This window comes from Nymphalis io, chromosome 25 (genome assembly GCF_905147045.1).
Source record: "Nymphalis io chromosome 25, ilAglIoxx1.1, whole genome shotgun sequence".
NCBI lineage: Eukaryota > Metazoa > Arthropoda > Insecta > Lepidoptera > Nymphalidae > Nymphalis > Nymphalis io.
Genome location: NC_065912.1, coordinates 8118371 through 8142386, shown reverse-complemented (window position 1 = coordinate 8142386; position 24016 = coordinate 8118371). Strand labels below are relative to the sequence as shown.

The window sequence follows — 24016 nt, the reverse complement described above, 5'->3', positions numbered from 1 at the left end:
TGACGCCTAAGATGACGTACATAAAAGTATTTCTAAAGGATCACCTAGCCCTTGTTCATTAAACATAATGAACTTTAATTACTCAATAAACCTATTATATCAAAGTAGACGGGCGTCAAGTAATTTTGTCGACGTCACGTCACTAAGACCGGACGACATTTACATCCGAGATGATTGATGACGGACCGAATTACATGGACTAAGTTTGGAAGTGGGTGAATTTTGTCACATCGTCTCGTCGTGTGGTACAAGATACAAACAGAGAGAAAGCAAAGTATCTTAAAATATATTCTATTATGCAAATTATAAAAGGCAATCAAAACAAAAAACATACTTTATACAAATAATCTTTTACAAGAAATTTTGATTCATTTTAACATTTAAAATTTCTTGAGCAACTAAGATATATACATATAAATACAAAATTCCCTTTGATTAATTACTTACCTAATCTTATTTTATAAATCACTATAACATGATTGTATTCTATTAATATATTTATCTTATGTAAGTGGAATTTAAGGGACTAGTCCACAAATTCAAAGTCGCTCAGCGTGCTATGGAGCGAGCTATGCTCGGAGTATCTTTGAAGTATAAGATCAGAAATGAGATTATCCGGAAAAGAACCGGAGTCACCGACATAGCTTGCAAAATTAGCAGGCTGAAGTGGCAGTGGGCTGGTCACGTATGTCGTAGGACCGATGGCCGTTGGAGCAGACGAGTCCTAGAGTGGAGACCGCGAATCGGCAAGCGCAGCGTAGGGCGCCCTCCAGCCAGGTGGACCGACGACCTTACGAAGGTGGCGGGCACCAACTGGATGCGGAAGGCGGAGGACAGGGAGCTTTGGCGCACCTTGGGAGAGGCCTATGTTCAGCAGTGGACAACGATTGGCTGTTGATTGATTTGATTGAAGTGAAATTTGTCCTTTTGAAAATAAATAAACTATTAAATATTAAACTGTAACAATCATATTCAATACAATAAAAATGTAAATTTATTTAATATATTAACTCAACGAAATATATGAGTTTGGTAATTGACCAAGCGAGCGTATTGCACTGAAAAACACAGCTTATGATTTTTATAATTAATTTAATCACATATGTTATTTAATCAAGGCTGATCATATAAGAAACTTACTGTTTCAATTTTCCTATTCTTAGCTTCAATAGCGATTCCAATGTATAATAACTATGCATGATCTCTCTATTTTATTTACTTTATTTTTATTTTATTAAATAAGAAGGCAACGCTGTATACAATTTTGTTTCTTATTCTAGACTACAATCTTAAATAACTTAAATATAAAAATTGCGTAAAACATTTATAGGATAACTTAAAATGCTTAGGAATAAAACAGTACATTCATTGTAAGAAATCTTAAAAAAAGAATACTCAATACGTAAGCAAAAAAAGAGGAACTTTTTATAACTACAAAACATGCAAAAAATTATAATAAAAAAAAAGAAAACGTCATTATAAAAAATGACAATTAATGTAAATAAACAAATTTATGACATAGATATAATGGGGAGAATGAGTATTTATTTATAATATTTCATTAACAGTAACAGTAACAGCCTGTTAATGTCCCACTGCTGGGCTAAGGCCTCCTCTCCATTTTGAGGAGAAGGTTTGTAGCTTATTCCATTAGACACATGCAGGTTTCCTGACGATGTTTTCCTTCACCGCCAAGCACGAGATGAATTTTTAACATTAATTAATAATTGTATACATCATTATTTATTTTGAATTTATGGCATGGCTTCGTAAAATTTAACTTGAACCATAGCCAGAAGTCATATCCGACAGCCTATTTTGCATGTAATCATCCCAATGGATCGCGGATACATTTCAAATTTTCATGTTGATAAGCATTATGAAGATTGTATTTTATTTTATCACAGATAAATATATTTTTAGAAAAATATAGTATACTAGTTCCCCCGCGGTTTCACCGGGTTTGTTATAAAAAGTAAGCTTGCTTCATACATACATATCATTTGACGGGCTGCCTGGCCTGGTCGATAGATACTTGCCTTTCAGGCCGAAAGTTGTGGGTTCGATTCTCACCCAGGACAGACATTTGTTTGCATGAACATGTCTGTTTGTCCTGAGTCTGTTTGTAATTCTATATAAGTATGTATTTACAAAATAAAAGTAGTATGTGTATCAGCTGTCTGGTTTCCATTACACAAGCTCTGCCTAGTTTGGGATCAGATGGCCGTGTGTGAATAATGTCCCAGGATATTATTATTATATACCGAATTTCATCAAAATCGGTTTAGTGTTCTAGCCGTGAAAGTAACAAACATTACTTTCGAATTTATAATATTAGTATAGATAAAGTTTACATACATATTTCAGTCACTTCATTCTGTTTGCTTAGTCATTATTTATAAACCAGCAGGCTATGAAGAATGCAAGCAACAAATCTTGAAATACATTGCGTTCTTATTTACTGTTACTAATTATGTTCACTTGGCATCTTAGTTTGGTAGCGTTTTCACGTGTCGATATTGTTCTGTTTAACTAATGAACATCCAAACATGGGCAAAACGGTTAGCTAAAATAAGTAGTAACTTTTGTTTATTTAAAAAACATAAATAACGGTCTTCCGTTATGATACGATGCTAATAAGCGAACCGCGTTTGGGCGATCAATGCAAATAATATTTACGTTATTTGACTCACTTAACGTGTCATTATAAACTTAGAAATGAAAACACAAATGAGCTACTTTCGTTATTTTCTGTATGTGTGCTAATAAAACAAATAGCAATACAAATTGACGTGTTCAGAGAGTTAAACCACACAAATAGCCACGTTCAGACATTTATAGCCAATACGAAATCGCCACGCCATACATTATTGTGTAAACAATTAGATTAAACATTTTATGCAACTCTTGGAATTCGACTTAAGGATCAAATATTTTTTTTATAGAAATGGAAGGCGGACGAGCATATGGGCCACCTGATGGTAAGTGATCACCAAACGCCCTTAGACATTGGCACTGTAAGAAATGTCAACGATCGCTTACAAAGCCAATGCGCCACCAACCTTGGGAACTAAGATTTTATGTCCCTTGTGCCTGTAATTACACTGGCTCACTCACCCATCAAACCGGAACACTACTATAACAAGTACTGCTGTTTTGCGGTAGAATACCTGATGAGTGGGTGGTACCTACCCAGACGAGTTTGCACAAAGCTCTACCACCAGTAAGAATCAAATCAATCTAAGGATTATGATCAACTTTTTTATTATCTATGACAACACGACTCATCCCAAATTACTTACAATAATAAATCACTTATAACAGATAAATACAGAACACAAAGCGACTTAACTTCGAAATGTCAGACGAAGACGAATTAATCTCGGTCATTTAACACCTTTTAATTTTACGTAATCTCTCGTAGATTAAACAAGAGTTATACGTCCTTAAAATGTACTCAGCATCGGTTGGTATCTATAAGAGATAAGGCTTTCATAAGATACTAACTTCAATGGAGAACTTCTAGAATTTCAAATTGAAAAACTTACAAATGATAAATATCTTTGAATCTTAACAATGGATGGGTTACATCGTCTAAGCTTTTTCAAATTATTTGTATGAATTATCGATCTATAAGATGACGTTGTAATATCTTTGGTAAATTTACAGAATTCCAGATAGTTTGTTGATTCATGGTTCAGTCTATAGATAAATAAGGCTTTGTCATTTGATGTTTTGAATCATAAAAATATACCAAGTCATATTTGTGAGAAAATTGCTCATAGAAAGGCCTATGAATTAGCTAATAAGAAGCCAATAGTTGACTACTGCTTTTATCTAATCTCATCAATGACAATAATTTGATTTTGCTACGTTGTATGCGCTTGTTTAACAGACTGCTGAATAAGATGATATATCAAGAGAAATAGTGTTCAATTCTTCAACCACATATGCTTTGACATTGTTAATATTGGTTACTTAACTTAAATTGAACAAAATTGTGACATTGTTTAAACAAAAAACAACAAATCTCAAACCAATCCTTGTATATGTCCAAAGTGCTCTATCATTAAAATTATTACGGATATATTCTTATTGTAAAACTTTATCGAATCTTAAAAAGATCAAATATTTTTTTATTTACAAATGATTTAACTAAATTAATATTAGGTCCTTACATATGAAATTGGCGTTTTGTACGGGAGAAATATATAGTCTTTTTTTTTTGTAAGATATTTTTAATTAATCAAAGTATGCACCGTTGTTATCTATGCACTTTTGCCCTCTCATAGGTAGTTCATTGATCCCTTAACTAAAAAAACCATGGGGGCGAGAATCAATAAACTCTTTAAAGGCGGTTTGGACTGCCGCATCTGAGCCGAGTATTTCATATGTAAGGACCTAATATTAGTATATAAGTAAAATTCAAAAGTAGTTTTTTGGGGAATACAGTTAGTAGTAGTTTAGACTTTTTAATCATATCCCTTTGTTCATATAGTTTGAAAAAAAAAAGATGATAGAATAGTAGCAATAATGCTTACGGTATTTCCCCGTCAAATTGCAATTCCGTTTCAATGAAATACGCTCTCCTGTCACTAGTTGACGTAATAAGATGGAGCATTAAATCTTTTAAATTTTTTTGAATTATTTTTCTAAAATCCAATTTTGAACTGCAAACTCGGCAAAAATTTAATTTAGAATAAGAGACGAATAGTTTTACAAATTTTACAATTTGCAACGAAGTTGGGTTGGGTCAAGTTCTGATTTAGGATTTTTTATTTAATTGATCAACTGTTCAGTTAAAGAGAATTGAGCCGGAATATACTTCTAATCAAGTTAAAGTAACAGAAAGGAAGTTTCTTATCATAATAATCATTCGAAATATAGTCAACTAAAATCGCTTATTATCATTTTAATAGTATGTGCAAAAAACGTTAGAACGCGTGAATCTTAACCGATGATCGTGGGTTCAAACCCGGGCAAGCATCTCTGAATTTTCATGTCCTTAATTTGTGTTTATAATTCATCTCGTGCTTGACGGTGAAGGAAAACATCGTGAGGAAACCTGCATGTCTCTAATTTCATTGAAATTATGCCACATGTGTATTCTACCAACCCGCACCGAAGCAGCGTGGTGGAATAAGCTTCAAACCATCTCCTCAAAACGGAGAGGAGGCCTTAGCCCAGCAGTTGGACATTAACAAGGCTGTTACTGTACTGTACTGTGTACCGTGCAAAAAATATCTACATATTCTTAAACAAAGTGCTCCCGCCGCTTCGCTCTGTTAATAGAATCATATGTATTACGGCTTAAACGTTTTAAACAGAAACACAATCGCACAACTATTAAAGTTTTTACATGGGCTTTATGCTAATCATTATATATAAAATATACAAATATATTGAAATACTTAATTTTCATTTAATTTGTGTTTATAATTTATCTCGTGCGTTGAGAATGTTGTGACACAAACACCTGTATGTGTCGGATGGAAATCAGGCATGTTCATGTTTATGTGCACCAATCTACATTGGAGCGGCGTGGTGGATTAAGCTCTATTCGTATTCTCAAAAGAGAAAATACGTGATACTTTTACAGCTTTTACTTTTTTTTAAATTAAATATTACATATGATATTATTTGGTGATAATATGTCAATCATATATTTTTTTGTTGATATCCAAAAAGATATATGAAATCACCAAAGTTGTATGCTACTCTATATAATGAAGTATAAAGTAAAGTAAGTATATAAAAAGAACGAATTCTACATTTTAATTTTATTAGCTAGGTTTAACGCTAGATTTTATAGCGTTAGACAGTTTAATCAGTAGAATATTAGTTGTAGCGCGTAGCAGCGCTGCAAGCGTAACCATATGACAATATTTGCTTAGCTAATTTGATTCGGCGAGAAACCTGACGTTGACTTTTAAAATAATAAAAAAAATCTTTTAAAATAGTTCTTGTGCGCAACATTTATTACAAAGGAAACATAGATGTAAGTATGAAAAATAGTGGATTTTCATGTAAGATATGTAAATATCATCACATTTTTTATAACATTATAACAAACAAAGCCGGGATGGTCCATTGGTTAGAACACCGGAATCTTAACCGATGATTGCGGGTTCAAACCCAGGCAAGCGCTAATGTTTTTTAATCATCTGCATAATTTTTGTTTCAAAAATCGTGAAGAAACCTTCAAGTGTCTTATTACAACGAAATTCTGCAACATGTTTATCCACTTACCCATATCGTAGCAGCGTGGTGGAATAGGCTTTAAACCCTCAAAAGGGAAGGGAGGCTAAAGCTCGCCTTAGCCCAGCAATGGGATTTACAGTCTGTTAATTTACTTAATAACAAACTACCATTTAATACGTGATTTAGATCGTATTCAAGTCAATCTCTGCTCATGATCTCCACGTTACTATAAATTACTAGAATGGCTAGTACTTACTTATTAAAAGTTTTAAAAAACGACGCCCCTAAAAAACTCAATTGCTATCACAAATTATAAGTACTCTCTGTGATCCGGATAAGAACGGACTAATAGCATTAATGTAATGAAATGATTTCGCAGTCGATACAGACAACAGAAACATTAATTAGTGAAAATTATAAAAAAAATATATAATTATAAACATAAAGTCGTACATGTGTGTGAACTGTATAACATGACACAAAATAAATCAGTATTCAACTCAATTTATCAATTATTCTGATGCATAAATAAATATAAACAAAAACGAGATTGATCAAAAGACGATATTATTTCAATTTATAAGTTATTTCATACTATAACAAAAACAAAATTACTATTTATTTTAGTTTTTAGGCCAAGCTAGGTTTTAAATTTAAAACAAAATTTTTGTATGTAAAATCAGGATTATATCCCGTATATTACATTCCACAACCGTAACAGCCTATGAATGCCCCACTGCTGGGCTAAGAGCCTCCTTTCCCTTTTTGAGAAGAAGGATTGGAGCTTATTCCACCACGCTGTTCCAATGCGGGTTGATGGAATACACAGGTGGCAGAATTTCAGTGGAATTAGACAAATGCAGGTTTGCCTAACGATGTTTTCCTTCACCGTAAAGCACGAGATGAATTATAATCACAAATTAAGCACATAAAAATTCAATGGTGCTTGCCCGGGTTTGAACCCACGATCATCTGTTAAGATTCACGCGTTCTTACCACTGGGCCTTAACACTGGCTTTTTATATTTTGGCTTTATTCCACAAACAACAACCAAAAATAAACATTTGCCAACTTTTCTATTCGTACAGTACTTAAAGGCTTAGGCGTCGTAAAACGCACCAAGCATATTATTTAATGCATTAATTCAAATATATCTTAAAATTTCTAATATAACTGATTCGATTGCATAGTATGTGAATGTACCTTCAAAATAATGAAAAAACATTTGTGAAATTACTTTACTTTCCACATATAGACGAACTCACAAAATTGGCGCTTTCTCTTAAACATTATCATAGATAATACAGATTATAATGCATTTTCCTCAAATTTATACTTCTATATCGATAGATCTCTAAAAGCCGGTATATATTATTAACAGATACAAATGGATATAATATCAATATTATAAAAGATCATGATCACCTTAGAAATATATCAAATAATTAAAAAGTATTAAATTGTCTATGGTCAAGTTAAGATGAATATAACTGAGTGTGACTCAGTATAACTGAGTGATAGTAATTAACACGTAGTGTATTGTTAAATAAATCGACAAGCTGGTTGGCGTGTTTGGTAGATACTTACCTACCTCGCCGAAGGTCGTGGTTTAGATTCCCACCAGGACAGACATTTGTGTGTATGAACATATCTGTTTGTCCTGAGTCTGGGTGCAATTATCTATATAACTATGTATTTATAAAAGAAAAGTAGTATATATAGTATATCAGTTGTCTGGTTGGCATAGTACAAGCTCTGCTTCGGGAGAGGCCGCGGATGCGTTATATCAACACGATCCCGCAGCCTCTCCGATCCGTGCTGAGGACGGCCATCGCAGTGATTTTAGTGGGTAAGAATCCCACATAACCCAGTTCCCCCCCCCCATGGGAGCTGGGTACCTTTCTTCGGTTTCTACTGCGTGAAAAACAAAAGTACAAGCTCTGCTTAATTTGGGATCTGATGGCCACGTGTGAATAATGTCCCAGGATATTACAAACACAACAAGCAAAAGACTAATAGTAAGAATACTACAAGGTTTACTATCAATTTTGACGGCCAGAGGGCAGAGATGTCCAATACCCATTTAACATTGTACCTTATATATATTATATATTTAATTTTAATTTGCTATCTGTACATTTTTTTTTATTCGTAGGTTCAAATCGTGGCTCAGTTCTTTTAGTTCCAACGTTTTCAATAATTTAAGAGCCTTCGTTGTGGCTTTAATTGGAGTGTTGCTTTAATATATACTTTTTATATTTTAAATCAGATCTATTCGAAATAGAAATGACAGACAATACTTGTATTGCTGTATTTCTATTGTTAGTATTTTTATTTTATTTTAATGCTAAACTACGAGGCGTCATTAAAACGTCACCATTGGCTACTAACGTACCATAATGGTACGAATAATGGTAGGATAAATGTATGAATATGACAGTTACCAGTATTTGTATAAAAATTGCAAACGATAATTAGACAATTCTTCTATCCGTAAGGGAAACGAATCGATTTTAGTTTATAGTATTTTTACAGGATTTCGTTAATTTGATTATTGTCTTCTTGAATATAAGATTACGTAGCGTACCTACGTAGTAGTGGTACTACGTATCTTATATTTAATTCAATATTATACCATGACAATTCAAAGGTATTTTTATGAGCCTTTTTATATAAAAGATTAAAAGAAAATTAAGAATATTTACATTATGCATGTTCATAAAACTAAACCGTTTAATAAATAAATAACAAACAACAATTAATATCCGTTAAAAATAATTTATTAAAAAACGAGAATTTAGTATTCCTTGATAATTACGAGCCGAGATCGTCCAGTTGTAAGAACGCGTGAATCTTAACCGATGATCGTGGGTTCAAACCCGGGCATCAAAGCAAGCATCACTGAATTTTCATGTGCTTGATTTGTGATTATAATTCATCTCGTGCTATATGGTAAAGGAAAACATCGTGAGGCATGTGTCTAATGTCACTGATATTCTGGCACATGTGTATTCCACCAACCCGAATTGGAGCAGCGTGGTGGAATAAGCTCCATACCTTCTCCTCAAAAAAAGGAAGAGGAGGCCTTAGCCCAGCATTGGATCATTCACAGGATGTTACTGATCATTACATATATTCAATGTTGCTTGCCTGAGTTTGAACCTATAATCTTCGGTTAAAATTCACGTGTTCTAACCACTGGATCATCTCTCTCCTTCAAAGCATGTCTGATACGTATGCTGCCTATAAGCTTCCCCCTACATTTTCATTTCGTATTCTACCCATAATCGTCTTACATCCATCACATCACAGCTGAATGTATTCGCCTTAAATATTATTCCTTATTCGTTTTGTTAACAGTTATATGAAATTTTACTCTTTATTTATGAACAACAAAATTTTAAGGGTGTTGTTAGTAAAGAAGACAGGTGTTACGTACAGCACCTTAGGGAGGATCGCTAACGCAGCACATAGCCGCGAAGTCACCGCCGCGACCTAGTTAATAGATCAGTACTTTAATAATTTACACATGTGTCACGTACAGCGCCTAAAAGCACGAAGCCGCGAAGTCGCCGCCGCGAGTCAACTCTGCACTTACCACCTACATAAATTAATCTAATAGATCAGCATTTTAGCACTATATATTAGGATAGAATAATTATATGTATCATTCAATATGTGATCCAGTAACGATCAGTATTGTGTCTTAGGATTAAGTTATATATAATATTTAGTAATTAATTAAAGTGTTAATAGAAACTTACTTACTGACCGATGATAGTGGGTTCAAACCCGGGCAAGCACCACTGAAATTTCATGTGCTTAATTTGTGTTTATAATTCATCTCGTGCTTAACGGTGAAGGAAAACATCGTGAGGAAACCTGCATGTGTCTAATTTCATTGAAATTCTGCCACATGTGTATTCTACCAACCCGCATTGGAGCAGCGTGGTGGAATAAGCTCCAAACCTTCTCCTCAAAAGGGAGAGGAGGCCTTAGCCCAGCAGTGGGACATTAACAGGCTGTTACTGTAATAGAAACTTTGGTTTTCCTCAAATCCTCCGGCTATCGTAAACGTAATTCAGGCAACAACAAAGACAATACATAAATACATTTTATCCCCCACCCCTCCGACTATGATATGACTCCGAGGTGCGATCTCGTAGGAGACATCCTCAGGATGGACGTCATGTAGAGCCCGAGACGGCTCGAAATTCAATAGGGCCAACAGCACACATTCATACAGGAAAAAAAAAAAACATTTTATCAAAGTTGATAATTGCCTGAGTCTGTATTTTCTGAAACATTATCCTAGACCGTGTCGATGGCTTACATCAGACAAGTCAACGGTCAAACGTTGGCCCATAAATGATAAAAAAGAAAAAAAGTGACAAAAGAGAACAAAGTATACAAGCATTTTATCTTAAATAAATATCTCCTAAATACAATCTAGAGTATTCTAATACATGTGGTATACATTAGTAGACAACAGTAACACAAAACCCTACCACCAAATAAACAGCATACTTTTATCTGATTGTCTTCTTAACAGCAATATTTTCAATTTCAAAAATAATACAAATATTTTCGTTCAAAATAATTTATTAAAAATACTCTTATTAATAAATTATCGATCTTAAAAAAATAACATATAAAATTTACAATACTATACAAAATATTACCGTGAAAAGGAAAACATCGTGACGAAACCAGCATGTGTCTAATTAAAATTTCCAAACCTTCTCCTCAAGAAAGGTGAGGCCTTGGCCCAGCAGTGGGACATTCTCAGGCTGTTACATTTAATAATTTAGTTAGTTTTGACATTACGGTATATCTTACTATCATATCGCTTAGGTTTCGATCTGAATTGAATCGGGAACGTATTGTAACCGTCATAAATTAGTAGAATTACTCCCCAGGATCCGTGAAATGTTAAAATAATTAACAGCTTTTCATAAAACCTCAGAGCTCAGCGGCGTGCCATTGGAGAGACCTATGTACAGCAGTAGACGCGAAAGGGTGATAATGATGATGATGAATAAAATCTTACTCCCGTGACATCTTAATACAGGAATATGGTGCCATCCGAATGGTTTTCTACTTTGATGGTAGGTGGCGGAGGATCCCTTTCGAGTAAGTAACGCCTTAATTGAATCAATTCAACATTTACTATTGAACATAAAATTGATCCTATGAGTAACCTGGAATGAAAAAATATATTAAACATAAAAGCTAAAATTATACGTAGCCCAGCGTGTGATCTGCAAAAAACTTCAAGAGCTGCGCGAAAATTAAGTTAAAAAATGAAAACTATTTCAAAGAAAAATATTGTATAAGCAGACCTTTTTGTATAACAATAACGATACGCATTATGATATATCATAAAAGTCACCTTAAAGTACAGCTAGAGGGGGAGCTTTAGTACAAATATTACTTAGTAGATTTTTCAGGTAGGCATTATAAAAAAAAACGTCTTCACATTTATTAGTGTAGTTAAGATTTTAATACCCAAATGTGAAGTGTAAAACATCACGTCACGTCGCTATATCGTTTCCTTGAAAGACTCATAGAATATTCTACGTGTTCATTCACACGATTTCCTCCTTTCAAGTCGTAATGTGTGGTAGGGGAATTATAATTCACATCACGAATGAAATTTAAGATTCACACATACAAAGCCGATGACTTTTTATGGGAACAAACAGTAAATAATATTTTTTATAAATAACAAATATTAACAAACCATTACCAATAACAGTTTTCAATGATTGAATGAATGAAGAGCCGAGATGGCCTAGTTCTTATAAAGCGTGAATCTTAACCAATAATCGTGGGTTCAAGGTCCCAGTCAAGCACTACTGAAATTTGTATGTATTCATCTAGTGCTTGGCGGTGAAGGAAAACATCGTGAGTAAACCTGCATGTGCCTAATTTCATTGAAATTCTGCCACATGTGTATTCTACCAACCCGCATTGGAGCAGCGTGGTGGAATAAGCTCCAAACCTTCTCCTCAAAATGGAGAGGAGGCCTTAGCCCAGCAGTGGGACATTAACAAGCTGTTACTGTACTGTAATGATTGACTAACATATAACCAATAAGGTTTAAAAGAGTGAAGGAGAAATGACAAATTAATAAAATCAATTAATTCAAAATTATAAAAAAAATTAATCATTATTACCATTAGTCAAAACATTTTTCTTATAAAAAATTAAATTTGACAAGAGATGTAAAATATATCACAATCTAAGGGCATCTGGTTTTACTTAGTACAACTTCTATTTGGAATATTTTTTATCGAATTTAGTTTTGTTTGCAAGAACATATTATAATAATAAAAGTTAAACTAAAAACGATTATAAAATACATACCAGTACGAAAAACCTAGACCTCGACTAGGTTCCAGGACTCCGAAAGCTATGTAGGAGAAGGCTAGATGTTCATTCAGACCGGACGTGGCCCAGTATATTCCAAACATCATCATCACTATGAGACCAACAACGGCGGTCATTACATTCGTCCATACACAACCTGGAAGAAATTTATATGAGTAATTAATAGCTTATTACTACATAAGAGTTTAATCAAAATTGGGCAGTGTTTACAAAACGTAAATCTCAACCTAAGATTGTGGGTTCACGGGCAAGCTACGGCTTATTTCATGTATCGATTGTATTTCTGCCATATGTGTATCTGTCATTACACAGTGGGTTAGCGGGTGGAACAAACTCCAAATTTTTGACTCAAAAAGAGAAGGGGATCTTTGCCCAGCAGCTGGCAAGCTAATACATTACATGTTGATATAATTTTAAGCGGATAAAGTGATCGACAAGTTTGGTAAAATACTTTAAATAAGTATAAGTAAGGCTTAATGTACCGTTGGTTGCCTGTAGAATAGATCGCTATGTAGCGATAAGGCCGCCAAAGTTACATGCTGGTTAAGTTGTATCCATTTGTTTTTATATATTTTTATGGTGTACAATAAAGTATATTCTATCTATCTATCTATTCTATTAAATATAAATAATTATATTATTCGTCATCAAAAATACGTATGATTTTATTGAGAAATAAAATGAGAAAATATTACTTTTCTGGTTTCAAGATTTTTTTGTAGGTGAGATTGTCCGTTGGGATGACTACTACTACTAGAACACGTAGATGATAATATGGGATCCAAATTTGAACAGAACGACTAAGTTTTTATATTTCATGTAATTCATTCGTGCTTGATGGTGAAGGAAAATATCAAGAGGAATCCGGCATGTGTTACTTGAAACTCTGTGTAGTGAATACAAAACCCTGCACCTAAACAGCGTTGGGTGGGTAGGAATAGAATCAGGAACGTATCGTAACCATTCTAAATGAATCCCCCAGTGCAGAGCGCACCGTGAACACAGTGTTACTCCACTACTGATAATTACTTGACAGAAAACCCTTTAAATAAGAAATAGCCTTTCTCGTCCTGGGGCTTGAACCTAAGACCTCGAAATCTGCAGCCACTATGTTTCCAATAACCAGGCTTCAATAAGTTATTAAAAACAATCCTACCACATTATTCACACACGGCCATCTGATTCCAAACTGAGCAGAGCTTATACTATGAAAATTAGACAACTGATATACTATATATACTACTTTCATTTTGTAACTACATACTTATGTAGATAACTACACCCAGACTCAAGACAAACAGATATAGTCACACATATGTACACAAATATGTGTCCTGGGTGGGAATCGAACCCACAACCTTCGGCGTAAAAGTTAAGTATCTACCAACCACGCCAAACGGTCTTATTAGTAAAGCCTGTTACTCTATTTTTGACAAAAATGCATCAATTGAATGACAGTTGGATCTCGTTTAGGAACTAAGTATACGTAAATCATACAAATTTGTAATTAAAAAGAAAGACCTCTGAGTTTCTTGTAGGTTCATCATCCACAATCCACATTCCGAACCAGAACGCTTGACGATTCTTCTAAAAGTCTATTTAAATAAAAATATTTTAATTTTATAATGAGGCAAGCATGTGGCTCTTAAAATGTAAATGACATTACAGCTTATTTACGAACATTAATAAAAAAAGCCTAAAAGAAATTAACTCACCAGGTAATCCAAAGATGGGTTCTGTAGGATTTTTCAAAGCGTTAAGTAGCGCCAGCCAGGCTGCTACCACAGACAATACTAGCTGCAGGAACAACAGCACGAGCGTGCTAGCGTATATACCGAATGACATTACTGGCGGATCTTGCACTAGAAAAGTGGAAAAATCGGATTTAAACGCCTTATAATAAGAGTTCTGATTTCTGTCGTAAGCCGTAACAGCCTGTGAATATCCCACTGCTGGGCTAAAGGCCTCCTCTCCTCTTTTTTGAGGAGAAGGTTTTGAAGCTTATTCCACCACGCTGCTCCAATGCGGGTTGGTGGAATACACATGTGGCAGAATTTCAGTGAAATTAGACACATGCAGGTTTCCTCACGATGTTTTCCTTCACCGTAAAGCACGAGATGAATTATAATCACAAATTAAGCACATGAAAATTCAGTGGTGCTTGCCCGGGTTTGAACCCACGATCATCGGTTAAGATTCACATGTTCTTACCACTGGGCCATCTCGGCTGATTTCTGTATTTAATATGAATGTTTCAGTCATTCGAAAACATTGTGTTATTTATTACATTGTAAAGTAATAATAATAATATCCTGGGACATTATTCGCACACCGATCCTAAACTAAGCAAAGTTTGTACTCTGTAAAGTATTTTTTTTATTTTATACTGTTTGTTATATTTTCATATTTAAATTTCATAAAAAATACATTTATCGTCCTGATATTTGAACCCAGGACCTCGCAATCCGTAGCCTTAGTGGCAAACGAGACAGTTAATAAATAATTAAGATTATATTAATATGAGTTATCTTACAAGGGTCTGTTGTGTTGACGGTCGTTACTGAAACACAGGCTTGGTTAGGTCTATAGCCCTGGGCTAGAGCGCGCACCTAGAAAATAACAAACACACATAATATTTGAATAATCATATTCGACCTTAAGCAATTATATCAGCAAAATTTTACCAAGAAGACCAAAGCTATGCAGAATGAAATGTTGTTTTCTAAAGATCTTTGCGACAAATATTTATTGAGACATATATTCTACCACCAAATAAATAATTTTGTATTGTTGTGTACCAGTTAAAGGGTGAATGAGCTAGCACAACGGACAAAACATTTTAATTCTCAAAGTTTGAGTGGTTAAGATTTCTTCGGTGCTTAAGTCAATGGGTAGGGGTGACGACTTCCGTACAGCTCATTTGCTAATCTATCTACCAATATTCATTAAAAAAATATTTACTCAACGTCACTTTTAAATTGTCTGATAATCTTCGGGAAACATTAATGTGCTAGAGCTACTGGTCCAACCACTTTATACGTCTACTAAATACAGTATTTTTTTGTTTTTAATTCACATTAGCACTGTCGGTGGCAGTTTGTATAAGGAAGCAAATAATGAATACTATAATCTTTTTATTACCCACAATTTGGCAAATAAAAACATCAAAAATGTTCATATCTTAACGTTAAAAGAACGTCGTAAGAAAAAAGATGAACTCTTTTTATTTAAATTGTTAAATAGCTATATTGAATTGCCCTTTCTTACTTAGTAATATATTCATTAGATGTTCTCGCATGCAAACACGAAATAAATTTTTGTTCGATGTTCCTAAATCTAAATCTAAGTACGGACGCAACAGCTTCCTTTACGAATCATGCATAAACCATAATAATAAATTCAATGCTGTTGATGTATTTTTATGTCATTGAATGAAATAAAATGTGAAATAAATTGTCACCTTGAATAGAATTTGTATATTTATTATTTTTTACAAAATTATTTATTACTTAATTACTGGTGGTAGGGCTTTGTGCAAGCTCGCCTGGGTAGGTACCACCCACTCATCAGATATTCTACCGCAAAACAGCAATACTTGATATTGTTGTGTTCTGGTTTGAAGGGTGAGTGAGTGTAATTACAGGCACAAGGGACATAAAATCTTAGTTCCCAAGGTTGGTGGCGCATTGGCTATGTAAGCGATCGTTGACATTTCTTACAATGCCATTGGCTAAGGGCGTTTGGTGACCACTTACCATCAGGTGGCCCATATGCTCGTCCGCCTTCCTATTCTATAAAAAAAAACTTTCGTCATTCTCCGTAAAATTTTAAATAATCTTTAATTTTTATTTTGATTTGTTATTATTCTGCTATGTATTTTTGATCTAATTATTTGTGAAGACTTGATGACTTTTTTTTAATGTGATAAAATTTTTTGTATATGTCATAATGGTTTGTCTTCCTAAGATTAAATAAATAAATAAATCATTATCATTGTTCTTGTAATACCATTTGTGTAATCAAATATTTCTAACAAAAATCTTTTACGTGCAGCTTACCCATTGTGCAGACTTTAAATGGCGGGCAAAATATGGTAACCTTGAAAAAAATTATGTAGAAGGTTATGATATTGTTAATTGGTATGCAATAGTAAATAATACCTCTTCAACCCTCGCCTCTGGTTCAGTTTTGCAGCTCACTGCACATGCGTTCATGTCCGGTATGCATGTCACTGTAAATATACAATTGACAATTAAATATCATATTTGTCATATAATAAGGGAATAAAATATTAGTGAAGCATTGGATTTTTTGAAAAAGATTTCGAAGTTTATTCCACAACTCTACACCACAGTGGTTATTAAGTGCACCTAGATTTATTTACACCATATATTAGTAGTAGTTAATATATCACAACCTTCGGCGTGAAAGGCAAGTATCTACCAACCACGCCAACGGGCCCGTCAATGTAAGTATGTGTATATTCCAATGCTATTAGGGGCTATTCCAACACGCTACTCCAATGAGATACCATCCGACATATGCAGAATTCTTCAGGATGTTTTCCTGCACTGCGCAACAAGAATAAAAAAAACAAATTAACACAAAAGTCAGTGCAGTTAGTTAAACCCCTAAACTTATGTTTTATTCATGTGTACAAGACATTAACAGGAAAGACCATCACGCTTCTTTGGTGTAATTCTTGGACATGATGACAAAAACGAAGAGCTCGGTTAAAAATTCAGCCTGTTTCATAGTCAGCTACCGTTGTTGTAAAACTTACAATGAAGATTGTTGTATGAAGGTGTCGCAAATATATATAGAACGAATTGACCCACAAATAGTCCATAGTTGACACTGCTGTCTTGATTTTCTTTATCGGCATACGTAGTTGATACTATCTGAAACAAGTCAGGGTATTTTACAATGAATTTAACTAGCTAGTTTATAAGGCTGCAGATCCTATAAGCAGCCTTAATAACAGCCTGTTATTGCTACACTATTGTGCTAAGGCCTCCTCTCATTTTGAAGATATTGTTTGGAGCTTACTCCACTAAGCTGCGCGAAAGCAGGTTGCTGGATACACATGACAGATTTTCAAACATCACACGCAGGTTTCCTCACGATGTTATCCTTCACCGCCGAGCATGAAATGGATTAATAAATACAAATTATATTTTGCATACTCGTTGTCAGGTATGTAACAACTTCCCCATCACATGTAGATGAAGACGCGGGCGGAAACTTTTAAAACAGTATATATGTATACTGTTTTAAAAGCTATATATATATATACATATATATAACAGTATATATATACATATATATATATATATAACAGTATATAGTATAAGTAGGTGGCATAGGTATAGGAGCATATGGGCCACTTGATGGTAAGATGGTATGGTCACTAATGCCCATAGACATTGACACGGTAAGAAATGTTAACGCTTACATCGTCAATGGGCCACTAACCTTGGGAACTAAAATGTTATGTCCCTTGTGCCTGTAATTACACTGGCTCACTCACCCTTCAAACCGGAACACAACAATATCAAGTATTGCTGTTTTGCGGTAGAATATCTGATGAGTGGGTGGTACCTACCCAGACGAGCTTGCACAAAGCCCTACCACCAGTAAACTATATACTAAGCTTTGTATAAAAACACTAAATAAGGTGAAACGATCGTTAAGGATATTGTAAATTTACGTTTATTGTATAGTTTACATTTTTTATTATTGCATGTGATATTTTGTCATCTGGGCATGAAGCCATTATAGGAGAATAAACGGCAGTTTTAGTTTTGTGTATTTATAACAGTGTTATTCTGATTTCCTTATGAAAATAATAATTTTATAATTCCAATTTTAATAATTTATAGAAATTACAAATTAAGATAAAAATTTGTTACTTTGACCAACAGTGGTATACTATCAAATGCAAATTAAGCAGAATAAACGTCAGCCGTTCCGGCACATTTTTTGGTAATTAAATAACATTTTGATTCTTTAATTTCGAATAATTTTGCATCATATGATAGACGAGAAACCCGCGCCTCGTAACCACTTTAAATTAAGCAACAAGGTTTTTTGGACCCTCCAAACAGTCAGTGAGATTCTCGAAATCTATGAAAACTTGAAATAAAATCCACCTTATCACGGGGCTACTGTAATTTCCTAAACATAAATACTTATAAGTTGTTAATAATAGTTATAAACATATTTATAAAACTTATCTCAGATATAGTAATGAATTTTTATATATCTGTTTGTGATCAATACACAGTTTTACCGATTACCGCATATACATATTTTTAAATTTAATATATTTTTTCATGGAAAACTTAATGGCACGCTGAAAACCTTGGGAATGAAAAGATCGCATTCAGGCCATTTTAAATAAAAAATACAAGTATACTATTGTATATTGTATATTTTAAAATGTAACATATAAATAAAATCTCGCTGAGCTTCTTTCGCCGGTTTTTCTCAGGTCTGAGGTGTTTATTTCCGAACCGTTGGTAGATTTATCATAATCAATAAGTATATGTAACGCTTCTATATTGAATAAAGATTATTGACTTTTGTATTCGGTTCTTTATTTTCAAAAGTAGTGAACAAAGCATGCCGGCTAGCAGCCAGAATAAACTAAGATATTAAGTTAAAATTTATAGATAAAATATTTCATATTAATTGCTATTACGAATTTCAATAGTATTTAAGTCATAAATGCATTACTGCGATAGCTTATATTAATATTAATGATAACAGATAAATTTGACTCATGTATACATATGTTACAAATGCGAAAGCCGTTCCTCTGTTTGTCTGTTACGCTTTCAACCAAATTTATTTAAGCTACTGAAGCGATTTTAATGAAACTTGATGTTATGTGGTCACCACCGCTCATAGACATTAGCGCTGTGAGAAATAACAATTCCATACATTGCCAATGGACCACCAATCATGGGAATCAAGAAAAAATCCCTCGTGTCCTAACGCTGCCTCGTTCACCTTTCAAACCGGACAACAACAGGTACAAAATATTGCTGTTTGGGGGTAGAATACGCAATGCGTCCTTGATACCAAACTTGATCCACAAGTGCTTGATCAAAGTCCTACGACCATTAATTTATTAAATATTCCAGTCATTTATAATCTGTACCAGTACTGTACGCTAACTCAATACTGTATTATGTATGTTACGCACGCCCTATATATTTTACATACGCGTTCTTTAAAAACGGGTTATACGGTAATTTCCCAAGGGGAGCACGCACGTATATTGAGGTGAAACAGTCACTTTCATCTATTATGTGACGTCTTAAACCTTGAAATACATTAGGAAAACACAAGGTTCTCCTAAATTATATTAATTATATAATTTTACAATATAATTTTGGTGGATGGCAAACGTTCCTCCTGATGGTAAGTGGTCACCACCGCTACGTAACGCTCGCCACTTATTTTAAGACAGAAATCATTAAAATGTACTATTAAAAAAAATATTTAAGATCAGACACAATGATTTATTTTTTATTATAAATATAAAACCAATCTATCTACCATTATAATTCACAGACTTTACTGTTTGTGCAAGCTCGTCTGCATAGGTACCACCCACTCATCAGATATTCTACAGCAAAGCAGCAGTACTTGGTATTGTTGTGTTCCGGTTTGAAGAAAGAGTGAGCCAGTGTAATTACAGACACATGGAACATAACATTTTAGTTCCCAAGGTGGCGCATTAGCGATGTAAGCGATGGTTAACATTTCTTACAATGCTAATGTCTGTGGGCGTTGGTGACCACTAACCACCAGGTAGTCAATTTGCTCGTCCCTCGACGATATAATTAAAAAAAACAGACTTATATTATATAAGTTATAAGGGACAGATTTTCTAAGAGTCCACAGACACAGTCTGCATTACAACGGTGAGCAGTTGTTAGAACCCGAATTTGATTTGAGTCTACATTCATCATTCCCACTGCGAAACTATGGAATGCTTTGCCTAAGTCCGTATTTCCTGATAGGTACAATGTTGGTATCTTCAAATCCAGAGTAAACAGGTTTCTTATAGGCAAGCGTGCTACATTTTAGACTATGTCGATGCTTAACATCAGGCAAGTCAACGGTCAAACGCTGGCCTGTTAATTGTAAAAAAAAGACAGGACTGCGACTGACTAGCTTGCAGCCAACCGCACTCCGGTTGCTTCAAAACTGTAATTTTGCAGCTGGCTTGCAATTGTAATGTAGACAACGTGTGTAGACTCTTAAAGTTTAAATTAAGAATATTAGAATAGTGTTATAGATGTCATTTAAAATAAAAAATAATATCCAGGGACATTATTCACACACGTCCATCTGATCCCAAATTAAGCAGAGCTTGTACTATGGAATCCAGACAACTGATATACTAAACATACTACTTTTCTTTTGTAAATACATACTTATATAGATAAACACCCAGACTCAGGACAAACAGACATGTTCATCCACAGAAATGTCTGTCCTATGTGGGAATCGAACCCACAACCTTCGGCGTAAGAGGCAAATGTCTACCAACCACGCCAACCGGCCCGTCAAATCTTCATTTATATTTGTTTTTGCACAGTTTATTTGCTGATTATCGTCGTGGCGTGAGTATTTTATTTGATGCAATTTAATTTTTATTTGTTAGTTTTTATAACACCAGAGATAAACGCCAAGTACCTAACAATGACACAGATTATTATTATTTTTTTATCATATAGTCAGGCGGACGGGCAAATGGGCCAACTGATGGTAAATGATCACCACCGCCCATAGCTATTGGCGAGGTAAGAAATAATAACCATTCCTTACCTCGCCAATGTGCTACCAACCTTGCGAACTGATATGTTATGTCCCTTGTGCCTGTAGTTACACTGGCTCACTCAACCTTCAAACTGGAACGCTACAATACTAAATATTGCTGCTTAGCGGCTTATCTGATGAGTGGGTGGTACCCACCCAGACTGACCTGCACAAAGTCCTACCACAAGGTAAATGTCATTATATAGTTGAATCTTAATAGTATATACATTTAAATCTTTGCCACTTCAGAGACTACGTCACAGAGTGAAGTATTATTCCTTCTTTGCTTTGTATTGTTTCGTTAATTTGTTTGTCACTTTTAATGTGATTTTTAAAGATGTTATGTAAGGAATGAAACTTTTATATACTTACTCGCTTTAAGTGAATGTTATAATTATTGTTTTCTCATGTGGGTATGTGAATTACTATTCTTAATGAGAAGTAAAGATTTCTAATAACGTTCACTATATATTATATGTAATAAATAAATTTAAGTCGATACCTTCTTTAAATATATTTAAAATAACTATATAATCAAGCACGATAAATTGTATGGAAATTTATATATGATTTTAACTAACAATTCTTCAGATTGAAGAAACAAAAAAGTTAAAACTCAATTATTTATTAGTTTTGCAATATTTATATTATCTGGCTCGTTAGTCGTTAGATATAAGACCGCAGATCCCAAATTCCTGGGTGCAATCACCAGGTCGGACCAATAAAAAGTTATTGAGATTTTTTCTGTCGAAGGCTCTCAATAGCAGTCCGGGGTCTGGAGGTGTGTTTATGTACACTCCCGTGCCTCAGAAAGCACGTAAGACCTTAGTCCAGCGCTGGAATTCTTTCCGGTCGTGTCTTATTGTCGTCTCTTTGGATTATGAGAGTAAGAGCATAGAGAGCACTCTCTATGCTCTTACTCTCATAATCCACCTGTGTTCGCGCACAAACTTATGCACTATAATATATATCCTGCGCAGTATGCTAATCTCTCTTGAGATTGGACGCCGTGGCCGAAATATCGGTCAAGACGTAATTTATATTCCAATCAAAGTGTTGCATTGACAGAAAACTCAGATTAATATTTTCTTAAATGGAATTTAACATAATTTTGGCTGTTTTAACTTACTGACATTTATTTTTGCTATCAAAACATTTTATAAATATTTTTTATTCAATATACTAACCCAACTGTCACTAGATATTGACACAATTATTAAAATTACACAGAGAACACTCGACACAAACGCGCCGAATATGTAGCCGCGACGGGTTGCCGCCATTTTGTAACAAGACTGATAATATCAGTGTTCGAAACATTCGATTAATAATTATCATGATAACAAATTATCATTGATAAAAACGGATTATCATTTGATACAATAATTAAAGTACGTCAACGTTCTGAATCATTTTGTTGAAATCTTGATACAAAACAACACACATAGTATAAATAAATAAGAATATCCAAGATTTTTACTTTTTGCACTTGGCTTAGCACATTTTTTTTTTAATTAATTTTCTTGTATCTTGATCACAGTATATATTGATAATTTTTTGTATGCGACTTTATAAAAACACGATGTGCAAATTCATTAACCATTTCCTCTGCGTTAAATTATTATTATTTATTATACATACTGTAGACTTAATAAATAACCAAAGTGAATTTATCAGACAACTATCAGACAATTATAAGTAAACTAAAAACAATCACTTCAATAAAGAGGTTCAAATGTTCTTATTCCGATAACCGCCATACTTGGACAAAGGATAATGATCTGCTTTTGTGCTTTGAGCAGTGCAACGTAATCCGTTTACGTGCATACAATGGATAGTCAGATGAATACTATTGCAAATACGAACAATCCTATAAATTATTTCAATCATATTTATTCGTGTAAGTGAAACTTTGAATAAAATATCAAGCTCGTATAGAAACGTTTCTATATGAAACGTATTTAGATGTAACGGTTTAAATTAAAATGTATAATTAAAAGGAATGGTTAGGGATTTATAGGATATAATGGAAAAATAAAAAGTAAGTAATGGTATTTAGTGTACAAGTACTACATAGGCGCCCAGCTGTTGTGACATATAATAACTACCCCCAATGATATTTATCTCTGTGATTTATTTACCTATACCTTATTATGTCTATAATTCATTATTAATAATTTCGTTCATCATCATATTATTAAATTACGTTGTAAACCATAATTTATTAGTTCACAAACTGACTTTCGATTATTTTTGTATAAAGTGGGTAGGACACGCCATAGGAGCACATTCGTGTTAAGAATTCCTGGCACCACGTTACGCTGGCTATTATAAATTAAGTGTAATAATTGGACTGTTTTTCATTTCATAAAGCCCACAAGTGTTAACATTAGTTAACTTGTTTTAAATAGATATACCATATGAAAGAAAGATCTGACAATCGACTTATGATGGTATACTATTTTGATGTGTGAATTCTAAAAATATAAGAATTATTAAGGTCAAAATCGCATATCACTTTTTGACATTTCACGACTGTTTTCTGCGGTGAGTTTCGAGTTCGTTCTTACAAAATAGCAAACACTTT

General features: G+C 33.9%; 1 protein-coding gene across 1 annotated transcript; it reads right to left on the bottom strand.

Annotated features, from left to right (window-relative positions):
- Positions 1–10791: 10791 nt before the first annotated feature.
- Positions 10792–22743, bottom strand: LOC126778262 (uncharacterized). The gene is made up of 7 exons (XM_050501752.1): positions 22617–22743; positions 17378–17495; positions 16755–16825; positions 15128–15203; positions 14310–14456; positions 12571–12730; positions 10792–11402 (listed from the first exon to the last, which is right to left on the bottom strand). Exons 1-7 carry the CDS (start codon positions 22710–22712, stop codon positions 11264–11266), a joined length of 807 nt encoding a protein of 268 aa, XP_050357709.1. The 5' UTR covers positions 22713–22743; the 3' UTR covers positions 10792–11263.
- Between the last annotated feature and the right edge of the window lie 1273 nt (positions 22744–24016).

Coding starts and splice junctions, on each gene's coding strand:
- LOC126778262 (XM_050501752.1), bottom strand. CDS start 22,712: ATGGCGGCAACCCGTCGCGGCTACATATTCGGCGCGTTTGTGTCGAGT. Junction 15,204..16,754: donor CAGAGGCGAGGGTTGAAGAG/GTATTATTTACT, acceptor GTTATTTTCTAG/GTGCGCGCTCTAGCCCAGGG. Junction 11,403..12,570: donor GGTCTAGGTTTTTCGTACTG/GTATGTATTTTA, acceptor TTTTCATTCCAG/GTTACTCATAGGATCAATTT.